Source organism: Pygoscelis adeliae, unplaced genomic scaffold (assembly GCF_000699105.1).
Source record: "Pygoscelis adeliae isolate BGI_AS28 unplaced genomic scaffold, ASM69910v1 Scaffold67, whole genome shotgun sequence".
In the NCBI taxonomy this organism is placed as follows: Eukaryota; Metazoa; Chordata; class Aves; order Sphenisciformes; family Spheniscidae; genus Pygoscelis; species Pygoscelis adeliae.
The window spans coordinates 5,314,455-5,341,560 of record NW_008825271.1 but is presented as its reverse complement, the minus strand read 5'-3'; the positions used below and the strand labels follow the sequence as shown (position 1 = coordinate 5,341,560).

General features: G+C 37.3%; 1 protein-coding gene across 2 annotated transcripts in view; it reads right to left on the bottom strand.

The window, feature by feature from the left end:
* Positions 1–27,106, bottom strand: part of LOC103921778 — a 65,796-nt gene that overhangs the window by 12,422 nt on the left and 26,268 nt on the right. Inside the window, exons 11-15 of one of the 2 annotated variants that reach the window (XM_009329799.1) lie at positions 25,816–25,927; positions 19,251–19,353; positions 7,422–7,461; positions 6,295–6,346; positions 2,908–3,019 (exon numbers count right to left, since the gene is read on the bottom strand). In XM_009329799.1, the coding sequence (XP_009328074.1) occupies positions 2,908–3,019; positions 6,295–6,346; positions 7,422–7,461; positions 19,251–19,353; positions 25,816–25,927 (419 nt within the window). The remainder of the gene's footprint in view (positions 1–2,907; positions 3,020–6,294; positions 6,347–7,421; positions 7,462–19,250; positions 19,354–25,815; positions 25,928–27,106) is intronic. The other variant, XM_009329800.1, reaches the window with a different exon arrangement.

Genomic DNA, 27,106 nt, shown 5'->3' with positions numbered 1-27,106 from the left:
GTAGATACTGTGGATGACAAAAATGCCTCACTACAACATTGACACATAGTTTGTATAGTGTATCTTAGTTCATGGTTCTTAGCTGGTTGAAACAGATCAGGGAACACTTCTAAGAGTTGCTTTACTTCCACATTTGAGTGGCAATAACAGGGAAAACAATAATGAACAAGGAGGGGCTCACCACAGCAACCTCTTCTACTGGCACAGCTGGATCAGATCTTTCTGATCCATCTACTCACACCCCAAATGTATCAATGTTAAACTGCTTTAAGACTTAAGTTTTATAGCGTAGATCAGGTCGCTGTCAAAGATGAGCCAAAAGAGTGATTGTAGTTTAGTCTGACACAACAGTTCTTCAGTGTTAGTCATGGTAGCATGAAAGTTAAAATGGTGAAAGCGTACAATGAAGGAGTTAACACAGGAGGTTTGTTTTGAGCTTGATGCTCACAGTCTTTTCCATGTTCACTTCCATGAAAAACACAAGCAGAAATGTGCCATGAAAACTGGCAGAAAATATTAAAGGTTTTATTTATTTAAATTGGGGAATATTATTTTTGACTAAACAGCTCCATCAGGAGAGGATCTGAAAAAGTCCATCTAAAGCTCATTGTTCATTTTGTGCAAGACTACCACACTTCATACACCACAGAAGTCACCTTATTTTAAAGAGGTTTTTTTCAAGACAATTCAAGAAAAAAAAAAATCTAGTGTTTCTTCAAAGGCTGAAGTATGAAGATGTTTAAACTGTATAAGCTGTGGAAGTCTCTTCTCCATCAGACATTTTACAGAGTCTTTGACAGTCTCCCTTTAAACAAAACCAGTTCAAGAGAGTGTTCTGGTGTTCTCATTTATTATTACCCTAATTGATTTATCCTTCATGATCTGTTTATCAGGGAATTGTTTTCATTTAATAAACGTCTTAAACAAATCTACAAAAGAATTCCCTTCAAAGCCAGGGCAAATGGTAAATTCAAATTCCACCCTCCCAGAACCACATCTAGCAGCATTTTTGAAATCCATTTTCGCATATTTCTCTTATCTGTTCAAAGACAACTAACAGTCCCTCACACTTGAGATAACCATGAAACTAAGAAAAATATTTCCCTCCTTACTAAATGCTGACAGAAAATGTTTTAGCAGAAGTTACTCCTTTTACAGTCTAACCCATTTGTCTATTTCTCATCCATGCTGTCCATGCGTTAAGCCACAGAAGTAGGTATTTAGTCACATACAGAAAACACTTCTATTTACAACTAAGGGCAAAAGTTTAGAGATCCTTCTCAGGGGAAACAACCAGAGGAGCTCTGCTGTCCCTCAAAAGTGGGGTTTTGCCTGAATAAAGCCTGAAGAATTCAGTACTTAAATGCTGATGTCAGGCACCTCAGAAAGTTTTCTCAAACGATAAGGCGGCAACGGGGAGCCTAATAGCTTTTTGTTTCTTCAATATTTAGCATTGTAGTCACTTTAAAAAAAAAAAAAAAAATACCAGGACCTCTGCTAACCCTTTCATTAAACACAACAAAACTTCCTATTCCTTAACTCGCCCAGTCTGATGGTGCAAATCCCCCACTGCCCTCCTGGGAACTCCCAGGTATCAGAGAGATTCTCGTGTGACATTAGGTTTGCAACAGACATAAGAGCTGAAAATATACTTAAGAGTTTAACTTGTTTCTGCACGACACATAAATCATCGCATTGAAGAGATGTTTGAATAGATGGGGAATATCAGGCATCCAGTATCAGTGACTTTCAAATAGTAATAAACACAGTCACATGTGTATTTCGAAATTTCTCTACACAATACAGAACATTCCCTCCTAACTTATCATTAGTTGTTACACTATTCTATTACCAGTTTTGAGAAATACTACTCACCTCTCTTTGGAATCCAGAATAAATCTTAACACATTGGTGCCCCCACAGCATTAATTTTTTGAGTATACACAGACTTAAATAACTGAATTACTCTTTCAGCGTTAGTATTATTTTTAGAAATATTTCGATAACAAGTAATCTTTAGGTACAATCACCTGATTTAGATTTGAAAATATCTATCCACAGCTTTAAATTAATTCTCTCATTTCTCTGGTGAGCAGGAGTAGGGTAATAAAGATTCTGTTTAGACCAAGAGGGAATTATGAAGTGTGCTATATGTTAAGAAACACTGTATATAGTTCTGCCATTAGAAAGAACATAAAATTTTTCGAGTGTCTAGCACTTTCAATAATCCGTAACCTAGTACCCTAGCTTGTAAGAAAAACTGATTGAACACTTCCTTTTCATTGCAGACATCCTGACCTGCTCCATTCAGCTCACTGGTTTGCCCTCCTCAAGTTTCTTCCTTTCTTTCTGCCGAGAATTTGGTTAGACAAGTCTAACAGCAACACAGGAATTATCATGCTGGATCATTAGCCTAGTGTGTTTTCTTTAAAAGTCACCAGTTCCAGGTTGACCCCATTCTTGTTCATTTTGTGAAGGCTGCCATATGGAATAGGACCAAATTTTAATTATCTAACAGCTAAGCATTCTGTAAGCCTGTCCTCCGTTCTGAACACAACTATTTTATGTAAGGTAAAACCAACTATTTCCAGGATTAACAAAGTAAGACTGCAGTATACTTTGAAACCATGTTTCCATTTCAAGCCTGCATTCAACTGTTCTCAGTTGTGTCTAAGGCTTAGGTTGTTCGAATAACAATTTACTTACTTGTTATAGTCTCAAATACATTTTATACTGCGTGATGCTAACCTCCTTCCTTCCAAGAACAGCAGCTTAAGTGTTTTGCAATGGACTTAGAAATATCTTGCGTAAAGAGGTAAAATATATTTCACAGACAATATCTATCACATGATTTTCCAGGACGAAGACAGCAAATGATACATTCACAAATAAAAAAACCGAACATACCTTTTAATTCACTGCTAATCTTAGGTGGATCAAACGAAACAACTTCATCTGATGTAAACGTGAGATCCTCCTCAAATGTCTCAACATGCTGCCCATTTAAAAATAGGCTGATCTGGAAAAAAAAGGTCATTTTCAGACCGTCAAATTAGAAATCCAGAGCAATATGAATAAATAAAGCATGTTTCTAATTAAGTATTGATCTGGCACATTTTCAGTAACAGTTTTACAGATAAGGTTCTGTCGCTCCCTTTTAAAAAGTCACAGTAACAATAATGATCCATTATAAACCTAAAAGAAATCTCTGCGTAGGGAAAAAAGCATAAAAATCACAGAAATGCTCTATCCAGTTGGGTATGTTTTAAAGGAAGACAAATCTCTCTCTTTCCACCTCTCTCTATATACAGCAGCACTACATGGAATTTTGTGTCACAACTCTTGACAGTTGGATCACAAAACTTGAAATCTTCCAGCTCTTCCATGATATCACACCCTTTTCTTCTTAATGTCACTGTCCGTATTAATGACAAACTTCTCTTTGGATCCTATATTCATCTTCAAATAAGTTTTGTGAAAGCAACTTAAAAAAATAAATTAATACTGAATATTTTGGGTTTATATTGAGATGAAAATATGAAGTAAAAAAATGCCATGCTGTTCGTCTTGCACGATGAGCTCTCCCTACCTGCCCCCCCCCAAGAAATCTGAAAAAATACATACTCAAGCGTGCTATTTCATTAGCTGATTGGGCTATTCACTTAAGATGTAAGCAAAGGTTTCTCTGGTTAAATCATATAGCACAATCATGTAGAAAAATCAACTGCATCCGCTTCGTCCACATTGGAGGACACCCAGTACTAAAGACTCAGACATACAATCAGGTTACACTGCCACAACAAAACAATATACACCAACTTAGCTGTAGCAGTTATCAGTGCTCAGTTGTCAGCAAACACAAGATAATTCTACTCAGCCCTCTTTCTTAAGATTGTTCTTAGAGAATAGCTAATAGTGACAAAGGCCTCCAATGCTTATGCAAGAGTAAGATTAAAAAAAATAATATTTCAGAAAAGCTGTTCTTGCCTTCAGTAGGTTTGCTAGAATTTTTCTCCTGAGGGAAAAGTTTTAGGTTACTTTTTAAACATGAAAAAGCACACATGGAAAATAACTAGTGTTTACACTGTAAAATCACTGGTGATCTATGATAAAATCAGGACAATTGCAGAAGAGCAGTGGAAACAACAAACAAGATATTGAATCCAAACTGACATCCAGAAAGGTGTTATCAAACACAAAACAAAAGAACCCACTGTGGCAACGGTAACACATCTGAAAATCTCCTTATGGAGGTTTTTTTTTTGTTTTAAGTCAAATGCTGAACTAGAGCAACTAGACTCTTTGTAACTGAACTTCCAATCTAGAACAGTAGATAATTCATACCTTACTTACTCCATAATCTCTAGCTAGACCACTGTTGTTAATACATGGCTAAAACTTTGAATCCAGGACTCGAATCACTTACACCACACTTTTACGTAACTCTTAATATTACTGCAGTACAACAGTGATAGGTCACATGGCATTTTGTTAATAGCACATCAGTGCATTCATCAGATTAGTTACCTAGAGCAAGGATTTTAATTTTCTGTATTGAAAAGAGTAGATGAGACACTGCTTTCTTTCCCTGCTAAATTAGGTTACTATTTAATCTCAATAGCATTTTACTGAGTCTGGAACACAGTGCTAATTAGTAAGTTTACATTTAATTTGATGAACAAAACAGTGATAGGCGAAACTTCCATAAAGATAATAATTTCATATTAAACTTGGCAAAGACAAACCATTTGTATAAAGCAAAATGTAAGTGACAATAAAAATAAGTACTTGAACTTCTTCAAATGACAAGAAAGGTGGTGGTGGTGGGTTTAATGCTTTTCCACTATGCACAGTTTATAAACTTTGTTTTAATAACTAAATAGCATCTCCTCTGTAAAATTAATTCTAAATTATTTCCCACTAATGGAGAATACTACTCAAAGAAAAATGTAACATTTGGGCTTATTTGTGCTAAGCACTGCATGCATGTTAACAATGAAAAAGTCCTTTTCTGAAATGCTGAGAACACTTAAATTGATTAATGATAATTGTTTTACAAAGTTGTTTTTTTAATCAATTGGGTTTTGTTTGTTTGTTTTCTCCCCCGCCCTTCACTTGCTGCCTATGCTCCTAAGGCTTCCCTTCACCACCCTAAGCAGAAGCCTGTCACAATACCTGTGGTCTAACACAGACCAGCCTGCTGGCCTTGGACACTTTCTTGACGGTGAATGAGTAAGAAAGCTCTTACGGAGTGAGAAGCATCGTTATAAGGATGCCTTGGCATGAGATGCATGCAATAACTAGAAGTCAGTTAAAGGTCTCTGAAATAGACAGGCATATATGCAGTTTTGTCTGCAGTCTCCAAAGGATAAATTAAGTATCTGATGGCATTCAGAAAAGGAGAGACCAACATTTATAAATCCAAACATTTTACGTTTTCAGTAAAACCAGTTTCTTCAAGCTTATCTTGAAGACTTCGCTCTACACAGAGGTACATGCGTAACAGAAAAGAAGGGCTAAGCTCAAAGTTTCATCTTACACTAATTTCTCACCTAGGACTGCCTAGTCATCTGAACCATAACTTCTCAGACTGAAAGAAACTATTGTTATGAACTGAATAGGGCCACAGAGATAGATCTCATTGACAGGCTCCTCCATGACACTCATCACAGTAGTCACACAGGCTTTCATAATTTTACAGCTTTTGTAATATAGGTAAGAGCAGAAATTACTCCTCCCATTTTTATAGACAGGGTATTTGGAAGGAAAAGGCCCAACTCACTGTTAATGTAAAACCTGTGTGAATCAGAGGAAATTCACCAATTTTAATAGTTATTTCCAGTAGTATATACAAAAAAGTAGACACCCCCCAAAAAAGTCAGATGATGTGCCCAGGTTCACAAGACTAATGTTCAACACTCTGAACACCTAATTGCCTTCTCTTTAAAGAGGGACCATTAACTTTCAAAAAATACATAATTTTCATGAGCACTCTTTGCAAATGCAGTAAAAATAATTCAAACCTACAATTCTAGGAACCTGAAAAGAGACATTCAGTTTTGATGCAAGGTATTTCAAAATTCACAGCAATTAAAATGGAAGGTTGGCAAGTTCAACTGTTGTAAAACATTCTGCGTGAATAATGTTAGTCTCTGGGAAAATATTTTTTAATCAAAGTTACCAGAATACTTTGCAGTTTTAGGACTCAAAGTCACTGAAAAATGCCAGAGTCAGCAGAATTTTTCAATTACTTCAAAAGAGAGAACAGAGTAGGCTTTAAGCGGTAAGTCTTACCTGAACATTGCTTTTGGGATAATAGAAGAAAAATGGCTTCAAAACTGGAGACCTAGACACACAAAACAATAAGCATAAATGCATTTAACCAGAAATTAATGAAAACGTCAGATCATATATCTTTAGACTATTCATACACTAGACAAACACTTGGGAAATAAAAGCTATTTAGCCATGATTAGTAATGATTTTCCAAACAATTTTGGAAAGCCTGAAAAGCGCAGAAATTCCTTAAATTTCATTATTAAGAAAATAAGATTTTGTTTAAGAAAAAAAGAAAATTTTGCAGGGGATAGTAGCCAAAATAGCAGAAATATTTTCTTGAAAAAGGACGCACTTCATGACATTGAAGTCTATTGCACTGTGATTAGCCCCGCATTGATACCTAGGCTAGTTACACAGAGCTACTGGAAATATATCTACAGTTTCTTCCCCCATTTCCATATGCAAGACAGACATATCGAAGTATTTGCTCAGGGACAGGAAAGTTTAGATGCTCTCATGAAAGAGTATGGAAAGGTGAGTGTATAAATCACCAGCAGATTTTAGCCATATCTAGAAAAATACTGAATCAAACCAGGATTTTTTTTTTTCCCTTTTTTTTTTTAATATGCTCAACATTATTCTGTTTGGCTTACTCACATAATAGGTTCATGCTAACATTTTGTGGAATGTTCTGGGACACTTATCCTCACATTTCTAGGTGAAGTGGGCTGGTACAGACATAAATTTGCTGTGCTCATATTCCAAACTAACAGGTACAAGAGAAATCTGGTCCAGAAATCGGCACGTATTGGCTCACACTTGAGCTATTCCCCTGCCATAAAGTCACAGTTAAAGTTCTCCCTCAGCTCATTAAGCAAAGACATTGTTACGAGCTGATCAGAGACTTACATAACTCATTCAATAATTCAATAAAGAATTTTACTATTTGCATACATATCTTGTAGCACTCACTATTATCTTGTTATCAGTTATTAATCATAGCATGCAATGAAAAGACTTTAGTTGCTTCTGTGGTTGCTGTTTCAAGGTGAGCGGTAGGAACTCATCAAGCTTGTGATGGTGAGTGGTAGGAACACCACCATTGCACATTACAAGAAGTTAATGATCAGAAGTTAACTTACACTCTGGGGCGCCCTCCAACAATTCCAGTGAGGCCAGGTGCTGGAAATGGAAATTAAATTCACAAAAGAACTGTTAAAGCCATCTTCAAAACACTAGAGCTCATAGCTTACCGTAGCTTGAATCGTTCCTATAATACAGATTTAATAAATATATAGCAAATTATGTATGTTCTCATAAATTACTAAAACTGAACATTTTATGTAACAGTTAAGGCAAAACATGTAAAAGGTACTGTGACTTTTAACAAAAAGAAGAATTTGTTTCAAAATGTGCAAAGTATAAACTGATTTGGAAGAAGAACCTAAAGACTATTTTGCCAGTCAGGTGATACATTTGGTAGAAGAACTTAGCTTTGGGGTTTTTGTTGCTGTTGTTTTACTTACTTTTAAAGACAGCAGAGAAACAATTCTGACCTGAACCATGTTTTGTTTTAATACTTAATATGACTTTTCTTATTAGATTAACTGTTTCAGATTAACTTGCATCTTTCTCTTTAGCATTATCACTGCCTAACTTCACTTTAAGGTGCTGGGTACTGCAGATCCTATTCTCTGATACATAGGTAATTTAGGGGGCTAAGTCACCAGAATGATCCCAGATTTGCAGTAAGTCAGCACTGTGATTAGACTCTTGTTTATTCTCAATATCGGGTTGCCAGGCTTCACTACCATTAAAGCCATCTACCCAGCTCAGTATTTCTGAAACAAACAGTTCTGCTCTCCTCATCCTGAGCATAGCCTCCCACCCTTCTTTCTGGCATGGATAGCATGCATACACGATACATCAGAGCTCCATATAGTACTGCAGAGGAAAGAAACTGCGAAGTGCACACATTAAATCAGTCTAGGAATTAACAATGTGTTAAGCAGTCCCTTAGAAACAAATGCTGTGGAAAGCTGCCCACATGGTATATTTACCCAAATTAATCCTGGCTAAAATTGGGCTTCATGCTTCCTCCAGGTATGAATTCTCTCTGTTCGTGCTCCAAACAGACTAAAAGCCATGGAACTGTGCCGTTGTGGTACTAAGCTCACACTGATAAGCTCTACTTCTCAGCAGACTGTTTTAGCTTGGATTCCGTGCCTTGGTAATGTAGACGCATACCAGTGGCAGCATAGATGGTACAACATAGCATAGATTATAGTGTCTTGCCATATACATGTTGGAATCATTGGAAGGGATTTCCCTGAAATAGTGGTTAACAAGGTGTTTTAATGAAGTTTTTGAAGAGGGATGCTGTTACGTAGTCCTTATCTTTATCATGCTGCTATATAATCGGAGACACATTTGGAATCAACAAAACTAAAATTCAGTGCACATCTGAATGACTGATTCAGAAATAGTAATTACAGTAACTAAACCTGAAGTTATGGAAGAGGTCTTTTGCCTAAGGATAGTCCATAATCACTCTGCCAGCTTGGCCACTGTGCTACTACAGTACTTGCACATTGTAACTAATTCACAAGATAAACAGACTTCATTGACTATATTTTAAGCCAGAGGCTGAAAAAACCAACCAACCAACCTCAAAACACAGCAACCTTTAGAAGGTGCTACAGTTGAGAACAATTGGAAGAGATCTGGGGTGTTAGCATTAACTCCCCCTCTTTCCCAAAAAAAGCCTATGATGTTTTTTAGTACAGGAAAAAAAGAATGCCTTCAACAACAACAACAAAAGGCCATGAATAACCACCTCCCTACCCACTAAGTTCTGCTGCAAAAAATGTGGCAGTGGATGTGTAAAATGTGTAACACTAATGGACTCTTTCACAATTTTAAATGATCCAGTGAAGCCCTATACATATTAGCTGTGCACTCTTTCAAGCAGAAAACTGCCATTCAACATTAAAACCAACTGCAGTTATTTTACTGAATTATGCTCCTAGTTTGTTTATTTAGATTGTTGGGGGAGGAGGCTGGGTATGGTAAGGTCATGTTGAAAATATAGGTTCATAAAGTTAGTTAATTTAAATTATCTGTGGATTGTCACATGGCTCACTTCCTGCTAGGCAGCTGAACTGCTCATTAGGGATACCAGATTTTGCTCCGACATTAATTTCAGCTTCCTGAAAGCTCTCAAAGAAAGCTCTTCACTTGCCTGTGCTCTCACACAACGGAACTTGGCTCCTACAACAAAGCAGTCCTCTAAACACTGACAAGAAAACAATCCATCTAGGAGCAACCACTGCTCACACCTCGAGGCTACGATAACCTTCTAGTGTTGCTTGCTATTGCTAGTCTTGCAAAGTTCTCCAGCATAAGCTACTGTAACAGCAGATCTGTCTCTGGAGATACTACAGCTACCCCTGCACATAAATGCAATTGTACAGCAAAGCTATGGCAATATCCCAGTTGCAACATTATTAATGTCTATCTTACCATTATCCAACCCATTGTTTATGTTAACATAAATAAGATGGGAGCGCTTGTGAGGACAATTTAATTTTAACTATATGCAATTCCTATTTAGATTTCAGGCAGAGAAGATTAAGCAAATCTTAAATCAATTATGGCTTATAATCAGTGATTTGTTATTCGTGTAAACAGCACTAGAGCACACCACCTCACCTCAGCCCAGGGCTCAGACCCCCATTACATTTCTCCAGTAAAACAAAAAAGGCAACAGGTAACAGCGGGCTTGTCACTGTGGCCAGACTTACTTCTGCTAAGTTAATTGCGATCTCCTTAGATCAACTGTTGTCCCAAGACATCTTTAAAAAGATCTACTCGCGCTGTACTTTATGCTTACTTTACATTCCTTGCTTAAAAGATCTGCGCAGATGCTCTCCCTCCTTCCTTTCTAGAAGAAGACTTATTTTTATCTACAATGACATGAATAATTTGTCATACTTGTAGAGAGTATCAATCAGGCTGCAGCATCAAGTTGATAAGATTATCAGCTAAATTGAAGCTGTTGATCTCCTTTCCCAGAAACTTTACATGACCACTTTTTGCTATCAGAGTTCCATTCATTAGTTCCTCAAGGCAGATAAAGTATCACTAAGCACAGTGTCATCCTATCTGCCACCAGTCACCCTCTTGAACGAGTTGCTTCACTTCAAGTTGACGAACAACTCGCCACCTATCTGCCAGCCTCTGTGCCTCAGAACAGCACAAAACTGATGCATTGCAAAATGAGGTGAATGCCTTTAAGTTGGAGACCTTCCCTTCAATCTATTTATATTCTGTTCATCTATAGGTACAGTATTTGTCTGGTGTACTCATCACGCTGAATATCACGGTATTTATTTTGCTTCAAGTCTGTATGATCCAAAAGCCCACTATTTCTGAGAATGTCTTACCTCGCAGTGCCTGAGGACCTAGCCTGATAACTACAAATTCTCCAGGTGTCTGGGCATTTCAAAGCAAGGAGTCAGTACTGGGGATTACACCACATGGATTCCACCGACTTCATTAACTCCCAAATATATGGCATGATTGGAGAAGCATCAGGCACTGAGTCCACTAAATTTACTTCTTTCTAGGTGACTAAGCACTGGTATAGGACCCTTCCTTTGGATTCTGTGCTTAAAGGTTTGAATCTACACTGAATTTACAAAATAAAGAATTAATTATTATTTAGCAAGTGCTTCTCTTTGGTTAATCTGCACAATTCTTCACACTGTCTTAACCTCTCTTTTCATTTTATGACTCTTCCCTCTAGCCTACTTGCAATCTTACCCATTTTCAGCCCAATTACCTTAGGAAAAACCATCATCCTCTGTGTGTACATGTATGTGTATTTGTCGGGTTTTTTTCTTTGTGTTCATGATTCTTCCAGCACACCTGCAAGACCCCAAAGTTTGGGTCCAATGGCAAATTTCACCCAAATCTGAAGGATGGAGAGGAATCTCAAGGACATCAGAGCATGCTAACACCCCCTGCCCCATGATTTGGCAGCTGTGTGGTAACAGATGTGCATGTAAATAACACAAGGTGAAGTCCACTCAATATATACTCCTCGATACAGCAGTTCCACCATTTCTGATCCTCCATGTATGTTTTCTCTCTCCAGCTGCCTCTCAATCTTTTTTATTTTCTCACCCTACAAAACTCATCTGAGGATGGACTTAAAAATGCCAATACTTTTAAAGCCTATATATGATATGCTGGAAAAGACAGCATATTAAGTGATTAAGTGACAAACTGATTAAGGTTCTGACAAATTTCATGAACGGTGGTAGCAGGCAAACAAAAGAGTACTGGGAAAACCAATGTTGCTCTCAGCTGGGGCTGTCACAGCTCCCCCTCCTCATCCTTAGTCTCTCGTTCTTCTCTCCTCCCTGCACCAGCTCTGGCATTCACACAAGCAATTCAGGGAGCGGATCCACTGAAAACCAGCCCTGGCAAAAAGAATGTTTAAGATCAGCCCAAACAAGCACCTATTTCAATATGCAGAACCACCACGTTCTAATACATTATCATCTATGCCATAGATACAGCACCCTGTAAAATGCCCCAAGGCAGGAAAAGCTCCGGTTGGAACCTGCAATCAACCTATGAGATACAAATTCCCAGCAAGACAAGCTTCATTCCTTCCAGCTCTCGTAACTCCACACTGGATTTTCTGATGGTGGGCGAGCCTTATGTTTTGCCTCCCTAATAGTTCCTCTATCTTATTCAAATCCTACTTTAATGTCCACACCCAATTTTGGCTTATTTCTTCTTATTCTTTACTTCTGTAAAAAAAAAAAAAAAGTATTTCTGTACAAATCTGTATATTTTTCAACAGAATAAAACATTATGCAATATATGAAAGATGCTAGACTGCATGAAACATTTTGTAAAATGTTTTGGAGTAAAAAAGCATGAAAATGCTCTCACTAGTGGAAATCTAAAAAGCTTTAAGTACTTTAAATTCAACAAGTAACACTATTTTCTTTGAAACGTCACTGAGTTCCAAAATACAGTGATGTCTCTTGCTCACCAACTTACAATTTTTGACCCTAAATGGTTTGTCCCTCATACTTCCGGTGACTGAATTAGCTCAACCAAAAGGTTATTAATCTATTTACCACATATTCTAAGGAATAATATATATGATAGATTTATATATATAAAACAAAGAAGTCTACTTCTCAAGCACTATTTTAAGTGATCGAACTAGACGAATCTGAAATCCAAGGTTTTATACTCAACAGTTCTTACAATATAGTTGCGCAGAAGTACAAAATACATACAATCTTTGTTTACAGGGGTCAATTATACAATCTTAATTATTCTATCTATGTCCTCTGAATACAGCAGATAAACTATCTGCTGCAATATTATTCTCAAAAAATGGGGACTGCAGTAAACTGTTAGAAGGAGTACATTTCTGGAAGTATCTTCCAACACACTTAGGAGATCAGTCATAATATTTACATATACTCAAGCACTTTAAAATCTCAAGTTGTATTAACCAGCTGTCATCTTAGTGTCAAACTCCGGTCATTTTAATGTGAAATAAGGGTCAGCACATGATTTCAGCTATTAGTAAAACATTTCTTAGCTACTGAACCCCTATTAAACTATAAATGCCAGTTTCCCACAGCAATGCTCTTCTTGAGCCTCTTCTACACTGCATTTTATTCGGAATAAAATATCTGAATTAAAGATGACAAAATAAATATAGTACAACAACACAAATTATTTAAATGCTAACCATACAGCTGACTGGACTGTACATAATGAAGACATTTTCACTTAAAGTACCGGTACTTTCACTGGTCTGTGACTGCTAGCTTTTATGAAGTGAGGGTGAATTTCTATAGCCTGGGCAATGCAGGACTGCTGCGGAACTGCACTGAACTCCCACAGGCTACTACAGATTTAAAAATCTGAGCTTGTGTGTCTAGGATTCTTCACTGCCAAGTATAGAAAAGCTCACTTTATAGAACAGGAAAATAGCTGCGAAGACCCAGCTATTAAGACTGAACATTACAGACGCATTTAAAGTTTGGGGTTTTTTTTGTTTTTTAAGGAGACCATACATGCATAAAGCCAAACAAACTCGCTAGTTGCTGTTAAAAAACCTGGCTATTAGCAACTTTCAAAGTACTGAGAAATAAACCAAAAGCATACTCTTACCAATTGAAAGTTTAACAAACTCAGGTTTTAATTGTAAAAAAAAAAAAAAAAAGATCGGATTAGGTGTGTTTGGCTTTTTTTTTTAATAGCTCGTATCCCTTTAAGCCCATCAGAAGAGCATAATCCAAATTAAAACTGATTAAGTGTTCGAACTGGCAAACTAAATACCATGCTCAACAGAAGTTTACAGTAAAAGCCTTCCATTCCAAACAGAAAATAAGCAACAAATCACTCTCTAATGCATGACATGTCTATGTACAGTAACTTCAAATTCTTCTCCAGGCTTAAGAATCTCATCTGCAGTTTTAATAATACTTCAGAAAATTTCTGTACAAGTACACTCATGTGCCCCACTGGTCTTTAACAAAAACAATGGGAATTCAAAAAAGCATTAGAAAAAAGTGTTAGGGAATAGCTATGACAGTCTTTCGCTCTTGATTATGGAAGCTTTTTAAAAGATGCCACCTTCCCAAACTCCTCTCTTGCAGGTCTAACTCCTTGTCTATATTGCAGAGCACAGACAGACACATGCTTCAGCCCGTTCCAACATACAGATAGCATTCCTTTATCTTTTCTTTCTGACACAGAGGATGAAATTTCATAAGAAATAGAAAATTTCAAATCAGCACACCACCTTGAGATCGTTGTCTTTCTACTGATTATCAGAAGTAAAGATCTACCATAAACAGGGTAGCGAGGGGGAAATCAGCACTCAAATTGATCAGAAGTTATACAATGCTCTCCTTTTATGAGGCCTAAGTTTTATTACCCTTTACATATACAAATACACAAAAAACGTATCATATCCAAAAATGTTTTGAAATAATCAAAGCTGCAAAATGAGTCAAAAGTTAAGAAATATTGAAATTAAGACTTTGAATTCACTAGAAGAGCTAAAAAGCACATCTCTGACACTCAAGACCTAACATCCTAAGTTTTAAGTCTCTGCTGTAAAGCATTAGGAAGATCACTCCTCAACAAAATTTTTGTAATACGCTTTTTAATCACAGGAAGAAAAATAATTTATTTGTGTGTTACCGTTGTTCCCTGAAATGTCTGAAAAACTGTAACTGAAAACTCCCTCAAAAAGGCAAATAGCTAAAAAAATTTTGACTCAAGTGATTTAAATTTAGCCTAAGTGAAAGCCACCAAAACTAGGCTTTTAGTACTGTCTATTGAAGAAATTAATACCTCTTTTACCTACAATTTATAATTCTCATATTATGATACTACTACCAAAATAAAACTGCCTACCAAATCCAGCTCAAGGCTCCACAAGTAGCTACTAGCAGGCTGAAACAACCTGAGGAAACACTACGAGTGACAGTTCTCCTGGATTTCATCTCAAAAGATATAGCTGATAAACACAGGTAAATCTAATAGCCTAGGCTCAGTGCTGCCTCCCTCTCAGATATGAGTACTGGAATATCCCATGGACCAGAGCAGGCGCTCTTAGGACTCCCCACCCTTATTCTGAACCATCAAATCTCCTTTCTCCATCCCTCTTCTCCTCTACTCCCCATTCCTAAATTTTAGCCAGCCTGGTCCCCTTAAATATTGGTGGAGTTCCTCTCTACCATTTCTTACAGGGAAAGCAGAACCCAGGACTCCAATTCAAATTCTTATGCTTCCTTCCACTATCTCAGGAAACCATCTGTAAAGCAGACAGAATACTTTCCAATGTTACTAGACATTAGAAAGCTTAGTCAATGGTGTTTACAGAGCTTGCTAAAGATTCTTGGATGAAAGGTGCTATGTATGAAAATTATTACCTGTACCACTGTCCACACATCACTTAGAGTAACACACACCGAACTGCTATTGAGGTGAAAGAACATAGTTAAAAACAGTACTTCACCATCACCAGATATAGTCCAAGCAGAAGAGCAAAACTTTTCCTTTTTTTCTTTTTTCCTTTTTGTCTGATACAGACTGAGTAAGTGTTCTTTGCTTCTTAAAGGTCACTCAAAATGTCCAAAAATAATGGAATGAAGTGTTTCAGTTCAGGTGACATCACCCTACAAGTCAACAGCTCCTCCTTTCTCCTTTTCCTCAGTTTTTCATTAAAAGAATATACAAAATAAGAAAGAAGGGTTATTTGCAATCATTCTCATAGTCACTACCTCTCCTCCTAGAAGAGACTTAACACGGGAGAGCTGGCAGGGGCATAACTAAGCTGGCAATCCTCGAAATGCAGGACTTTGTTGCTTAAAGGGTGCCTGTGTTTTCATCAGGAAAAGCCACACGTGCTTAAAACCTCACTGGGTGTGCATCCCCACAACTGCCACCATTTTGGCAGAACAAAGCCACACAAGGTTACATCATACATAGGCCCATGTGGGATGTGCTAAACAGCTATTTTCGCTCAACACCCAGCAAGAAGAAGTAGTGCAGCACTGTACAAAAAGGGACCTCCAGGGCTCATTGCCCAGAGCACTTACTCAGGATACGGGAGGTTCAAGTTCCGGGTTCTTCTCTGTGGACACTCCAGCCCTCTCATAAGAGTGACCAAACTCCCATGGAGCATGCTCTGCTTCTTGCTGAAGCTGTTACACTTTGGAGAATAGCAATCATTTGCAAAAATGGCCCAGTGAAACAGAGGGGAGGAAAAAGCTGAGGGAGAAGGGGGCGGGAAATGAACAGCAGGTCCTGTTATTAGACAATTCACTTAGGACAACAACAATCATCTTGGTTCTGGCTTCTGTTCCCAAGATCACTTATACATCTATCCAACAAGACTTTGAATTTAAGCCTTGATATGGAGCTGTCTGTTTTAAGACAATTAAGCAGTGGGCATTCCTTGTTCTGCTCTTCACAGCAAGTTCTGGCAGCCTATGCCACTGTCAGAAACTAAGCATCATTAAGCGGATTGAGTTATTAGTACACCACTAATTATTGTTTGGCAGTATCATGCAATTATTTTTTTTTTTTTTTTGCTAAGTCTCACTGAAGAAAGTAAGAAAAGCAAAAAAGACTCCTCCTAACCACTGCCTTAAAAGTACTGCACATCAACAAGCAGCCTACTAAGCATTTAGTTCCCAAATCTGACCCTTCCCTGCATACACAGAGTTTATCTGTGCAGGTAACATGGAAATCTACCAGACAACAGCAACTGAAAGAAGTGACTATATGAAGCAGTCTCAATGTATCCTCCTCAAATTAAAAAAAATGACTATTTATGGGGTTGCTCAAGCACTGGGAAGCATGTCAGTAAACAGCTCTGATACCCTCTGACACTAGTAATTTACATCACGGAGGCCAAAAACCTTGTTGCAGTCCTGTACCTGGCAAGCAAAAGTGCTATTTATCACCGGATGCCCCAGATGATTCCAGAAATATGCTCTTTCCCATTGCTGCTCATTAGCAGCAGTTCTATGAATTGAAAGAGACTTTTTTTATTTGGAGAATAAGTGCTACAGGATGTTCTAAAAAGTTTAAGCTGTTCCTTTAGGAAACAAAACCAGCACCCCCACCATCGTCCACACGGACTGCCTAACCTGCTTCTACACAGGAACACATCTGTTTCATCACAAAGAGCCCTGATAACATGAACTGAAAGCTTGCCAGCCACCTTAAGACACAGATGTTCACATATTCTGGTGACTCCATTTCAATACTGGACATACTACACCCAACCCAGGCAGCGCAGATTTTTGACTTTTTTCATTCTGTGAAGAACGGTGGTGAAAGGAAAAAACTGAAACCTTAATAAACCTAGCACTTTCAGACTTCAAACAAGGTTTATATATACAGCAGTTGCTTTATGAAAGAAGCAGCACAGGTTAAGAATTTGGAGAGACAAGTACACGTTCATTAGCTTCAGATCTTACAAATACGTAACTGTTTTCAAATCCACCCAGCTTTCCTCAGTTCAAAAAGATATTTGCTAGGGGACTGTCTATGCATATATAAAATAAAGAGTAAGCATAGATCATTACTTTCAGGTATGTTACACAGTCTACTTGAATAACAAAAAAGGAGAAACTACTTCAATTATGAATCCTTAACTAAATATAGAAATGGTAGTTTGCTCCAGCTGTGAAAATACCATCTTTCATTCATTAGAAAAAACAGTCTTTAGAAGCAACCTACATCTATGCTAAATGCTGACCTACTAACCAGCCTTCAGAATTGCCAAATCTTTAAAAGTTATCTCAATGAATAGTCCCAATTAGTTCTACATGATCATATTCTACCTTGGGGAGGGGGGGGAGGTGACCATGCACTGACCTTGCCTCTATAAGCACAACTTAAGAAATCCAAACCCCACCCTCCATCAACTATATCTCTGCTACCACTGTAAAGACTACAACACAGAATGTGCACTCTTCCATACAATTTTGAATCCATTGAAAATAAAATGTTTATTAGTTCCTTAACTGCAAGGCAACACCTAACCACCCCTCCATTAATCAGGATTCTATAGATTTGCCATGGAAGTTGAGATTCAGGTTAAGCTCCTGTAATTTAATTTTGAAGATCTATGTAAGCCCTCGATATATTGTTCCATAAGATATGCAGAAGCCATTGCAAAATATCTGAGCTCTAGTCCTCAGAATAAGCTGTCCAAATTTTAAATGGATAATAAAAGCGGGATGAGTATCCATAATGTAAGCAGCAAATCACAACATATGAATGTGCTACTTACAACTGAGGTGGATACAGCAGTGACACTTAAGTGATTAGGAAGGTGAACAGAAGAAAAAAAATTAAAAGAAAAGAAAAAAAAAAAAAGAAGAGTTTGCTCAAAGTAATCAAACAGTAAGTCCTCCTAGAAAGTGAAGAGAATCTAATGATATTTACAAAGAACAAATGTAAAGGTTTTTTTGGAACAAACATTTGGTAAAAAATAGAAGCAATGATCATTTCACACTACATCACCCTTATGCAAATACTTAAAATACACACTCAAAACTAAGATGGACATAATTAAGTCCCAGCATTTCGACTTTACCTCACAAGTCAATTAAAAAATAAATCTTGCAATAGTTGCGGTACACTACAAATTCATACAAAATCAAATGTTAAAGACAGATTAATTTGAAGTTAGACTTAATAGTGCAGCATCAGAATTTAAGTTCAGTAGTTAATACACACTGTGAATAAAGAATTAGATGCAGGTTGTTAGCATTCTCACTGCAGTAGCATATTAAAAAGTTTTGAATTATATCTGAACGTTGTATTACCTACACAAGCAGCTACACATTAAACAGGTTAGAAGCACAGTAGTATCTATAAAAATCTTTTGCAGTAACATCAGATAAGTGCTGAAGAGAACCTTCAAAACACTCAAACTGTACAGCTCTTCATAAACTGCAATGTTATAGCCTATGATAAGTTTTTAACAGCTGAGTAACATTCTTAATGTTTATTGCCAGTGAGGTTTCATAGCATTACTGAGTTTTAATAACATGCTAAAATAGAATAAGACACTGTTGCACATCAGTGTAACCATGGGTAGGAAAACACAAAGAGAAATGATGAAAAGGAAAAAAGGCAGGAAAGGACAGTAGCAGCAACGGAAGGATAAAGAGTTTCAAAGGAACAAAAAGGTGGACCTCCAGAACTTTCATTTTATTATTTTGCTAATGTCTGCAGGTCCCATTTCTACACCAAACATAAATACCTTTTAAAAAAATTACGATTTCACTATACACAGTGCAATGAAACTGAACACGACTAAGTCTTTGGGTGCTACTCATGCTCAGGAAAAAAAAGAATTAACTTGAAAATTCTTAGAAGATGATGTGAATATTTACCCATGCCAGTTCCAGCTGGTGCAATCTCTCTGGAGAAGATTTCTACAGCCTCTTTTTGCTTATGGTGTACAGCTAGCCAGATAACAGCTTCCCGAGGACCCTGCTTCAAAAAAGTAGAAGTTAGATTAGCTTAGATGCAGACCATCAGTTAAATTTACCAAACTGAAAAATAACTGTAGCTCAGCATGCAAGTTAAATCTAACGGAAGTGTTTAGTGCTCACTGCTACAAACTACAATTTTCATTCAGTGACTTTTCATCCAGCATCACTGTAACTTTCTCTTAATGTTTCATGATCTTTTTTATTTTGCAACCATGAAATCAACTATTGGATATTTCAGACTGCTAGGACACTGTGCTTCTCCAGCGTTCTCAAAGAATCAAGTACTATAACTAACAATACTTCGTAAGAAACGAAATACTTCGCTTCACTCTCAGTGGAACTGGCAAACAAACTTTCCTCTTATTTTAAGTGCACTGAGAATACCTGGGTGTCAAGTTAGAGAGACAGGTTTACTCCTCTTAGGATCAAGAAGTAAGCAGATCTCGCAGAAGAGAATTCAAACCCAATCCTTGGGAGTTAAATGGGAGAATGGAACTTGTAAAAGCCACCACATTTCCAGAGAAGAGAGCAGACGCTCCTCTAAAGGTAAACCCAACCAGTACTCTGCTCCCTACGCTACAGTCAACTAACATACCAGCCCTTGCACATAAGCACTCTCTCTCACTTAGGATTTTACTTCTCTCAAAATCTCTTTTCTGCCACTGACAGATCTACCACTGGAATCAATACACTGGCAAAAGCCATAGAGTGAACATTAGGTCTCACTGAGGGCAAAGACTGTATTTATTCAAGAATTTGCAGCCACCGGTAAGTGTGGGGATAGGCAGCTCGAGGACAAGGACCGAGCCTTGCGCCCTTGAGGCACGAGGAGGCGGGTGGGCAGAGGGTAAAGGAGGAAGCAGCGAGCTGCTGAAGAGGAGTAAACAAGCTAAAGGCCATGAAGGCATGTCGCCTGATCAGAAGAGCCGCCCAATCCGCTGGAGCACAGAGGCGCGTGAAGACGAGGCTGTAACCAATCTGCAAGCTGCAGATGGCGCGTGAAACACTTGTTTGCTGTCAAGAACGCCGATACAGAGCAATAAAGGTCTTTGGTTGCTGCCTGCCAGGGTCCGTGCCATTAATCCCCACAGGTAAGAACCACCTTTGGTCTACCTTTGAATCTCTAAAAATGTGAAACCTGCTCAAAATACAAGGCTGTCCCTAAGCATCCCTTACTTGTCCCAAAGCACAAGCACAACCGTTTCCATCATACATATGAAATGGGACTGCACAAGGTATCAAAATCTACCGGTCAGGAGTTTCTCACACAGCACTACTCCAAGCGTGGAGTTCTGCAGCAGGGTATTTCTTCTCTCCGGTAGTCAGCTCTCCGGAAGTCAGGTTTTTTTATTAATGAGCACAAAGAAAGTGTCTAAAGGTTCTTTGGTAACCTTACATGAAATTCTTGGCTTACTCAAATCAATGGAAAATTCAAAAAAGGAGTTTGACTACAAGATACTAGGGGATTTTTTTTTCAGTGTTTGTCCTTTTTTAAGTCAACAGGAAAGGATCTATTTCACAAAAGCATGAAAAACATACCAAAGTTTGGGTGTTTTTTGTTTTGTTTTGGCCTTTTTTTTGTTATTCTACACAGGTCAGAGGACTTTGTAACACTCTACATGCCCTGTCTAAAGAATTCTTGTAGAATTGGTAGCTGTTCTACTAAAAATGTAGAAAAGTAAAGGAAAATTGAACATATAGCTACTGAAGAGGATATTTTCCTGGAAGAAAGGAACAACTGGATTTTGGAAGATCCAAGCCAGATGTTTGCTATACCAGGAAATGAATATACATGACTAAATAACCCATTTTTAGTTTATTCCCACTTTTTTCCTTACATATAATAATTTCTGAAGCATTTAATGGCTTCCCAATTGTGTGTGAAATCATGAAGAATATTTTAAAATAACATTTTGCCTCCTACTGTAACACTTTTAACAGATTTTAGCAAAAAGCCTATTTCTTTACAAATACAGAAACCAGTGACATTTCTGAAAGCATCAGAGATTAAATACTCAGACAGGAATGATACAGATACTGCTAGAATTCAACAGCCCCAACTTCAAAACTCAGGGGTTGAGGTGTGGAGCAGAGGGGACACGTTTTTTTTGGTCAGATGAAAAGAATGGAGCTATGACTCCTTAAAGGAGCCCTCCCTCCTCTGGGCTAAGGAACAGCATCATCCTACACAGCACCAAATTTCTAATGACTTAACTCCAAAAAGACAGAGGAACCTTTCTTCATGCTAACAGCATCTTTCCTCTAATACAGAGGAACAGGAGAGAAAAGATAAACACCCTGAAGTTGTTATTATATGCAGGCAGTTGTTAGATGAACTGAATTAAAGTTGCGATCAAACAAAACCATGTCTCATCCTTCTTACTGTATGTTTTGATGTTTATTCGCTACCCAAAGTTGAATGGGTGTCCCTGATTTCAAGAACTAGAAGTCATGTCAAAAACAATTCCAAAATTTCTTGAAGCAATTGTCAATTTACACAGCTGGCAGTGAAAAATGCTAGACTATTATGCCTAACAAAATATAAATTTACTCATTAGAATTCTAGTAAATTTAACAGTATCATAACAAAACAGACTGTTCCCCCCCCAAATTTTAAGACTTGACTAAATATTTAAAACTTAAAAAAAATATTTTTTCCTCTTCAAAATAACCTAAGAAACTACATGCTGGATCTGAACTCCTAAATTGCCCGTCTTAACACATCTCCTAACTCTAGTGCTACTTATTTTAATTGCCCACATTTAAAAACATTACATAAACCAGCAAACTGAATATTAGCTTCTGAAATACTGATGTCTTGTATATTAGTATCATTTTCCTGTGTGTATACAGTACATTTTTCCCAAAAGCAAAACTGTTGAACATGTCAACATTTGAAAATCTCAAGTCAATTTCAGGAATTTAAGTAACTTCAACAATGTAGGAACATGGATGTATTTCCTAGTGGCAGCTGCTGAAATGGTGTTTATCATAAATGTTGTAACACGCTGCACCAAGCGTTCTGGCTACTATGAGTATCCCAAATAGACCGTTATGTTAACGGACTACTAAATGCTCTATTCCAACTCAAATACACGACAAAACCCCAACACAAACAAGCTCACTTATGCCAGCTTATACTAAGGGAGGAAAACTTCCTGACTTTATAGCTGGTGATCAGCCAAAACCCAATAATGAAGGGCCTTCTTGTTTGAGAATGTTCAACCTAAATCCTAAATATTCATGAAGTTGAAAGATGATTTTTCCTCTACTTCCTATTCTAGTGGCATATCCACGCAGAGGTACTCTGAAGTACTGTAATGGTAAATATAATTGCTTTCATCTTTCTGAAGTACCCCTATGTAGGCATACTCACAGGGAGACACACACACACAGTTCATTTCTCAGCCTCCAAGCTCCTAGCCTGGAAAAGACCTGCGTGCACTCGATCCCCTCATCCAGATCATGTAGGAAATCCTGCAAACTTCATTCACATTTTTATTAGTTTATCTCGATACTCATGTAGCTAAACCCTAAAATAAAAGTTTAGCAGAGCCAAGGTAGGAGAGGTTATATTATTCCAGCAGATCATGTATCACCGATACATGAATAGAAACAGGATAGAAATTTCCTTCTATGAATACAGAAACAGATGTCCTGATCAAGATAATATAAATAAGAAAGCAATCAGTTTTCCAATTCAGAAAAGCTTCACTGGATTGTTGTAAAAAAATTGTTGCTACACAGAAAATATGCAGCCATGCCACAAACTCAACAAATGCATTTATTTTTAACATTCAGTGTTCCCAAAGCTACCAAGAGATTCATTAAATTACTACAAATAATAGCTAATAGGAAATACTCTTGCAGAAAACATACTTAGCATTCATATCTGCTTCCTGGTTCTAAACTGTACCATGTCTTCAATATTGCATTTGAGTTCTAGGTTTATTTCCTTGCCCACAGATGCAAGACACAATGACCTATGAAAAAAATAAGCTGAATCCTGTTCTGAGTGGGTGAATCCAGTATTAAAACTGGATACATAGACTACTTTAGAGTCATTTATCTTAACAGTATCATAATTAAAACAAAACAAAGTTACGCTTCATCAAGTCTTGACAATGTGTTGTAAATGGTTAACAAAGGGTTAGTAGAAAACCAACAGACACAGCACATACAGTTTTTATATAGCAAACTCTAATACCTGATGTACTATTAATAGATACCTTTCACATGAAACACATCCAGTATTTCTAAACCATGAACTCCCTGATGCCGTGACACTGTCATAACCCCCTCTTCCTCCCCGACAGAAAAACCACAGAGCAGGAGATATTAAAAATTAAACACCACTAGGGTTACTCAGTGCTGATGCAGGTCCCTTTCTTGCTCATGCTGGGCTGCTGTTGACAAAGCAAGCTATCAGAGTGGCAAGCAACAACCACGTAAACAGACGGGGAAGAGTGAGAAAGGAAAGGAGGCAAGCATTTCCTGATTTCTCAAAGATGCTTTGTGTTGTCAGGAACAGGCAATGCTCCACACAGCAGCTCAGACTACAGTATACAGCCCTGCACAAGCCTGGGATATACAGTGATTTCAGAGTTGCAAAGGCAAACGTTTGCATCCAGTTTGACAGACCTGTGTGAGAATTAGTCCAGCCACACCAGACATCTACACTGAGCTCCAAATATCTTTCAACTTATCCTGCCCTGGTATTCATATACATATTTGCTTCTCCTCTTTAAATTTAGACAGTAGAATCTTCAAAGCAAAAAGTTTTCCTTATGTGTTAATATACTGCCTAACATTACATGGCTCTAGTTTTGAGCGCTGTTATTTGCAACCCAAATAATGATGTCTAATTTTGTATGGAAAGATGTGGTAGGAAAGAGCATTTAAGAGACTACGTTCTTCCTACCTGCAGCTCCAAAGGGCGGATGTTTTCCTTAGGATTCTATGACTTTGCATTTTAAATGGAAAAGCAAACCCCACTCCCATCCCTTTTTCCTCAAGCTACTACAGCTGCTTTCCAGATGAAAACTCCTCTGGTTAGTTTCTTCTAAACTGTTGGGAGGAACCAGGTGAAGGAGGAAGGCAATAGAGCTATTTCCTGTATTTCAGCCTCAGCTCTCACATCCTATTTCAGGCATGTATGGGAAGCACATACAATTGAGATAATGCTCTATTTACTTTTAATATAAGACCTGGAGTTGAAGCTGGAAATACAGAAAATACTACAAATACTCAATTTTACTTGGAAAATTTATTTTATGTACCATAAGCAAGGCAAACTGAACAATAAGGAAGGAGAAACTGCTCTTTTTTGAATCATTACTCACTCTATACAACAAGACAGAAAACTTTCTATGTAGTGATCTAATTAAAGAATGTATTACAATGCATAATCATAAGGAGCTGGTACAACCAGAACACAGACAAGTTCAACATCTGGAACATCTGTTCCTATGTTGCAAAATTTTGATTCCGCAATCTCAGTAACACACTTAACATAAGAGGTCCTAAAAGGAAAAAGACCACATTATAAAGCTGGTTCATCAGGAAGCAACTCTTGCTGCTGTGCAGAATGAAGTTGAAGTTCAAGCACTAAAATGAACAGCTGCAGATATAACTTGCCTAATTTCTAAAAACACTTCATTTCTATAGTAAGAAGTTCACCGTCTTTCTCCACATCACGTTGTTTCCTACACATACAAATTGTCAGCTATTTTAAGTGTTGGCACTCCTAAGACCAAACTCACAGAGCTGAGTTTTGCCACGTGTACCTTAAGAGTTTTGCAAGGCTGCCATTGACAAAGAGGAATTAGATACTACTGTTTCGGAACAAACTAAACTGTCTAAATATTTAAAGTGCATGTAAGTGAGGACAAGATTTACAGTCTTTTTCCTTTAAAAAGGACTTTCATATTCTAGATTAGGAAAAGAGACCATGCATATCACAGCTGCAGTGGCTATAGCCATCATTCATATTCCTACATATGAATTTAACAAGTCCCAAAATACAATGCAGGATTATATAGTTGAAGATTGTTTCACAAATAATACTCACAGTTAGTTTTAAAGTTGCACAGGCAACAATAATTCTGCCATTTCCTGCCTCTGCAACCTTTATAATGTGGTCTTTTAGAGTTCTATCTAACGCAACATGTCTACATCGTAAGAACTTTTGTAAGAAGTTCTTTCTTCAGTTGAACAACATCAGAACAGACTACAATAACATTTTTGTAAGACTGCATATCAGTGCCTCTGGAAGACCCAATACCGCAAAGACCTTGTCAGTGTTAATTTTGTACACTAAGTAGTGACACTGAATTCTTTGCAAGATGATGGGGTGAAATTCCCAAGATGATAGTGACTTCCTTTAAAGTTGTGGAAAAGACAACAATATGGAAAGATTAAAAGAGGTCAGTAAAAGTTTAAGAACACTCCACTGAATACTTACACCATCTATACTCCTTCTAGCATGAGGTCCATATGTATCTTCAGACCCTAAAACCTGTATGTTAACTGCACTGTAATCTTCATACCCAAGCTGACTGAAAATAAGACGAGTCCTGCAACAAATGATTTTTTTTTATTAGTAAACTGCCTCAAAATGATTATCTGAAGTAGCCCTGTGTGGTCCACAGGAGTTAGCTCTGTCATGTAAACTGGACTATGAATACGTTACACTAAACAAATACATCCGAATACTACAAATCAAGCGATTACTGACAAGGAAGTTATGCCTCTGAATTTATCCCTAGGTTTCAAACTGAGCCTTTTGTTTATTCAAATTATTTGAAAGATGACAGGCAAAGACAAATAAATGGATTTCAGCTCTTACTTTTATCTTTAAAACAAAGACAGCTTGAAATGTAATTACAGTATATGCAGTCTTCCCGGTTTTCATACTGGTAATTCAGTTCTTAACTGTTTCTGCTATAAGGCATTATGAACTACCAGTAAATACATGAAACTACCTCATTACATCACAGGCACCAATGAAGAAAAAAAATCAAACTGAAGAAGGAACTTTTATTCAAACCATAAAGGTATTTATTTGGGATTAATGAACATAAGACTCAAATGCCAAAAACTACATGAAGTTTTAAAGAGAACATTTCTTCATTAGTCATTCTTTTCCAGTCTGGCACTGAAATCCCTCAAACTCTTTATAGAAAGATATTTCCACCAAAAGCACATTGTGTCAAGAGTGCCAAGTTTGTCCAATCACGATTAATAATGGGGATGAACATTACCTTCTTTTTGTACGCCATGAAAACACGCACTGCTTTGAGAGCCAGGAATTAATACTGGTTTTTGACAAATATTAAATTTGGATTGAATAGACTGTTTGCAACAACTCTTAGAAAAAACAGTGCAACTCTCAAGCACTAAAACTGAAAATGACCACTATAGTTTTATCATCAAAAATAATCACACGAAGTCCAAAAATAAAAAAAAAAAATCACAGTAAAAAAGTTAGAAAAAAGTTTTAAAAGAGTCCAACCATTAAAAATAGTCCAATTTATTATCATGTTGCAGATTGAAAAATAAATTAAATTCTGAAGCACCTAAACTGGTTTCCCAGTAATCTTGGTCTGGCACCCTTCTAGCTATATAGAAGATTTTATCAGTTGAAACATTGGAATTATGTTAGGATGAGAAAAATATTTTGCATCAGTGGAACATTTTGAAGACACTGTTAATATATCATCATTGCTGTAAATACTAGCATGGTATCTGAAAAA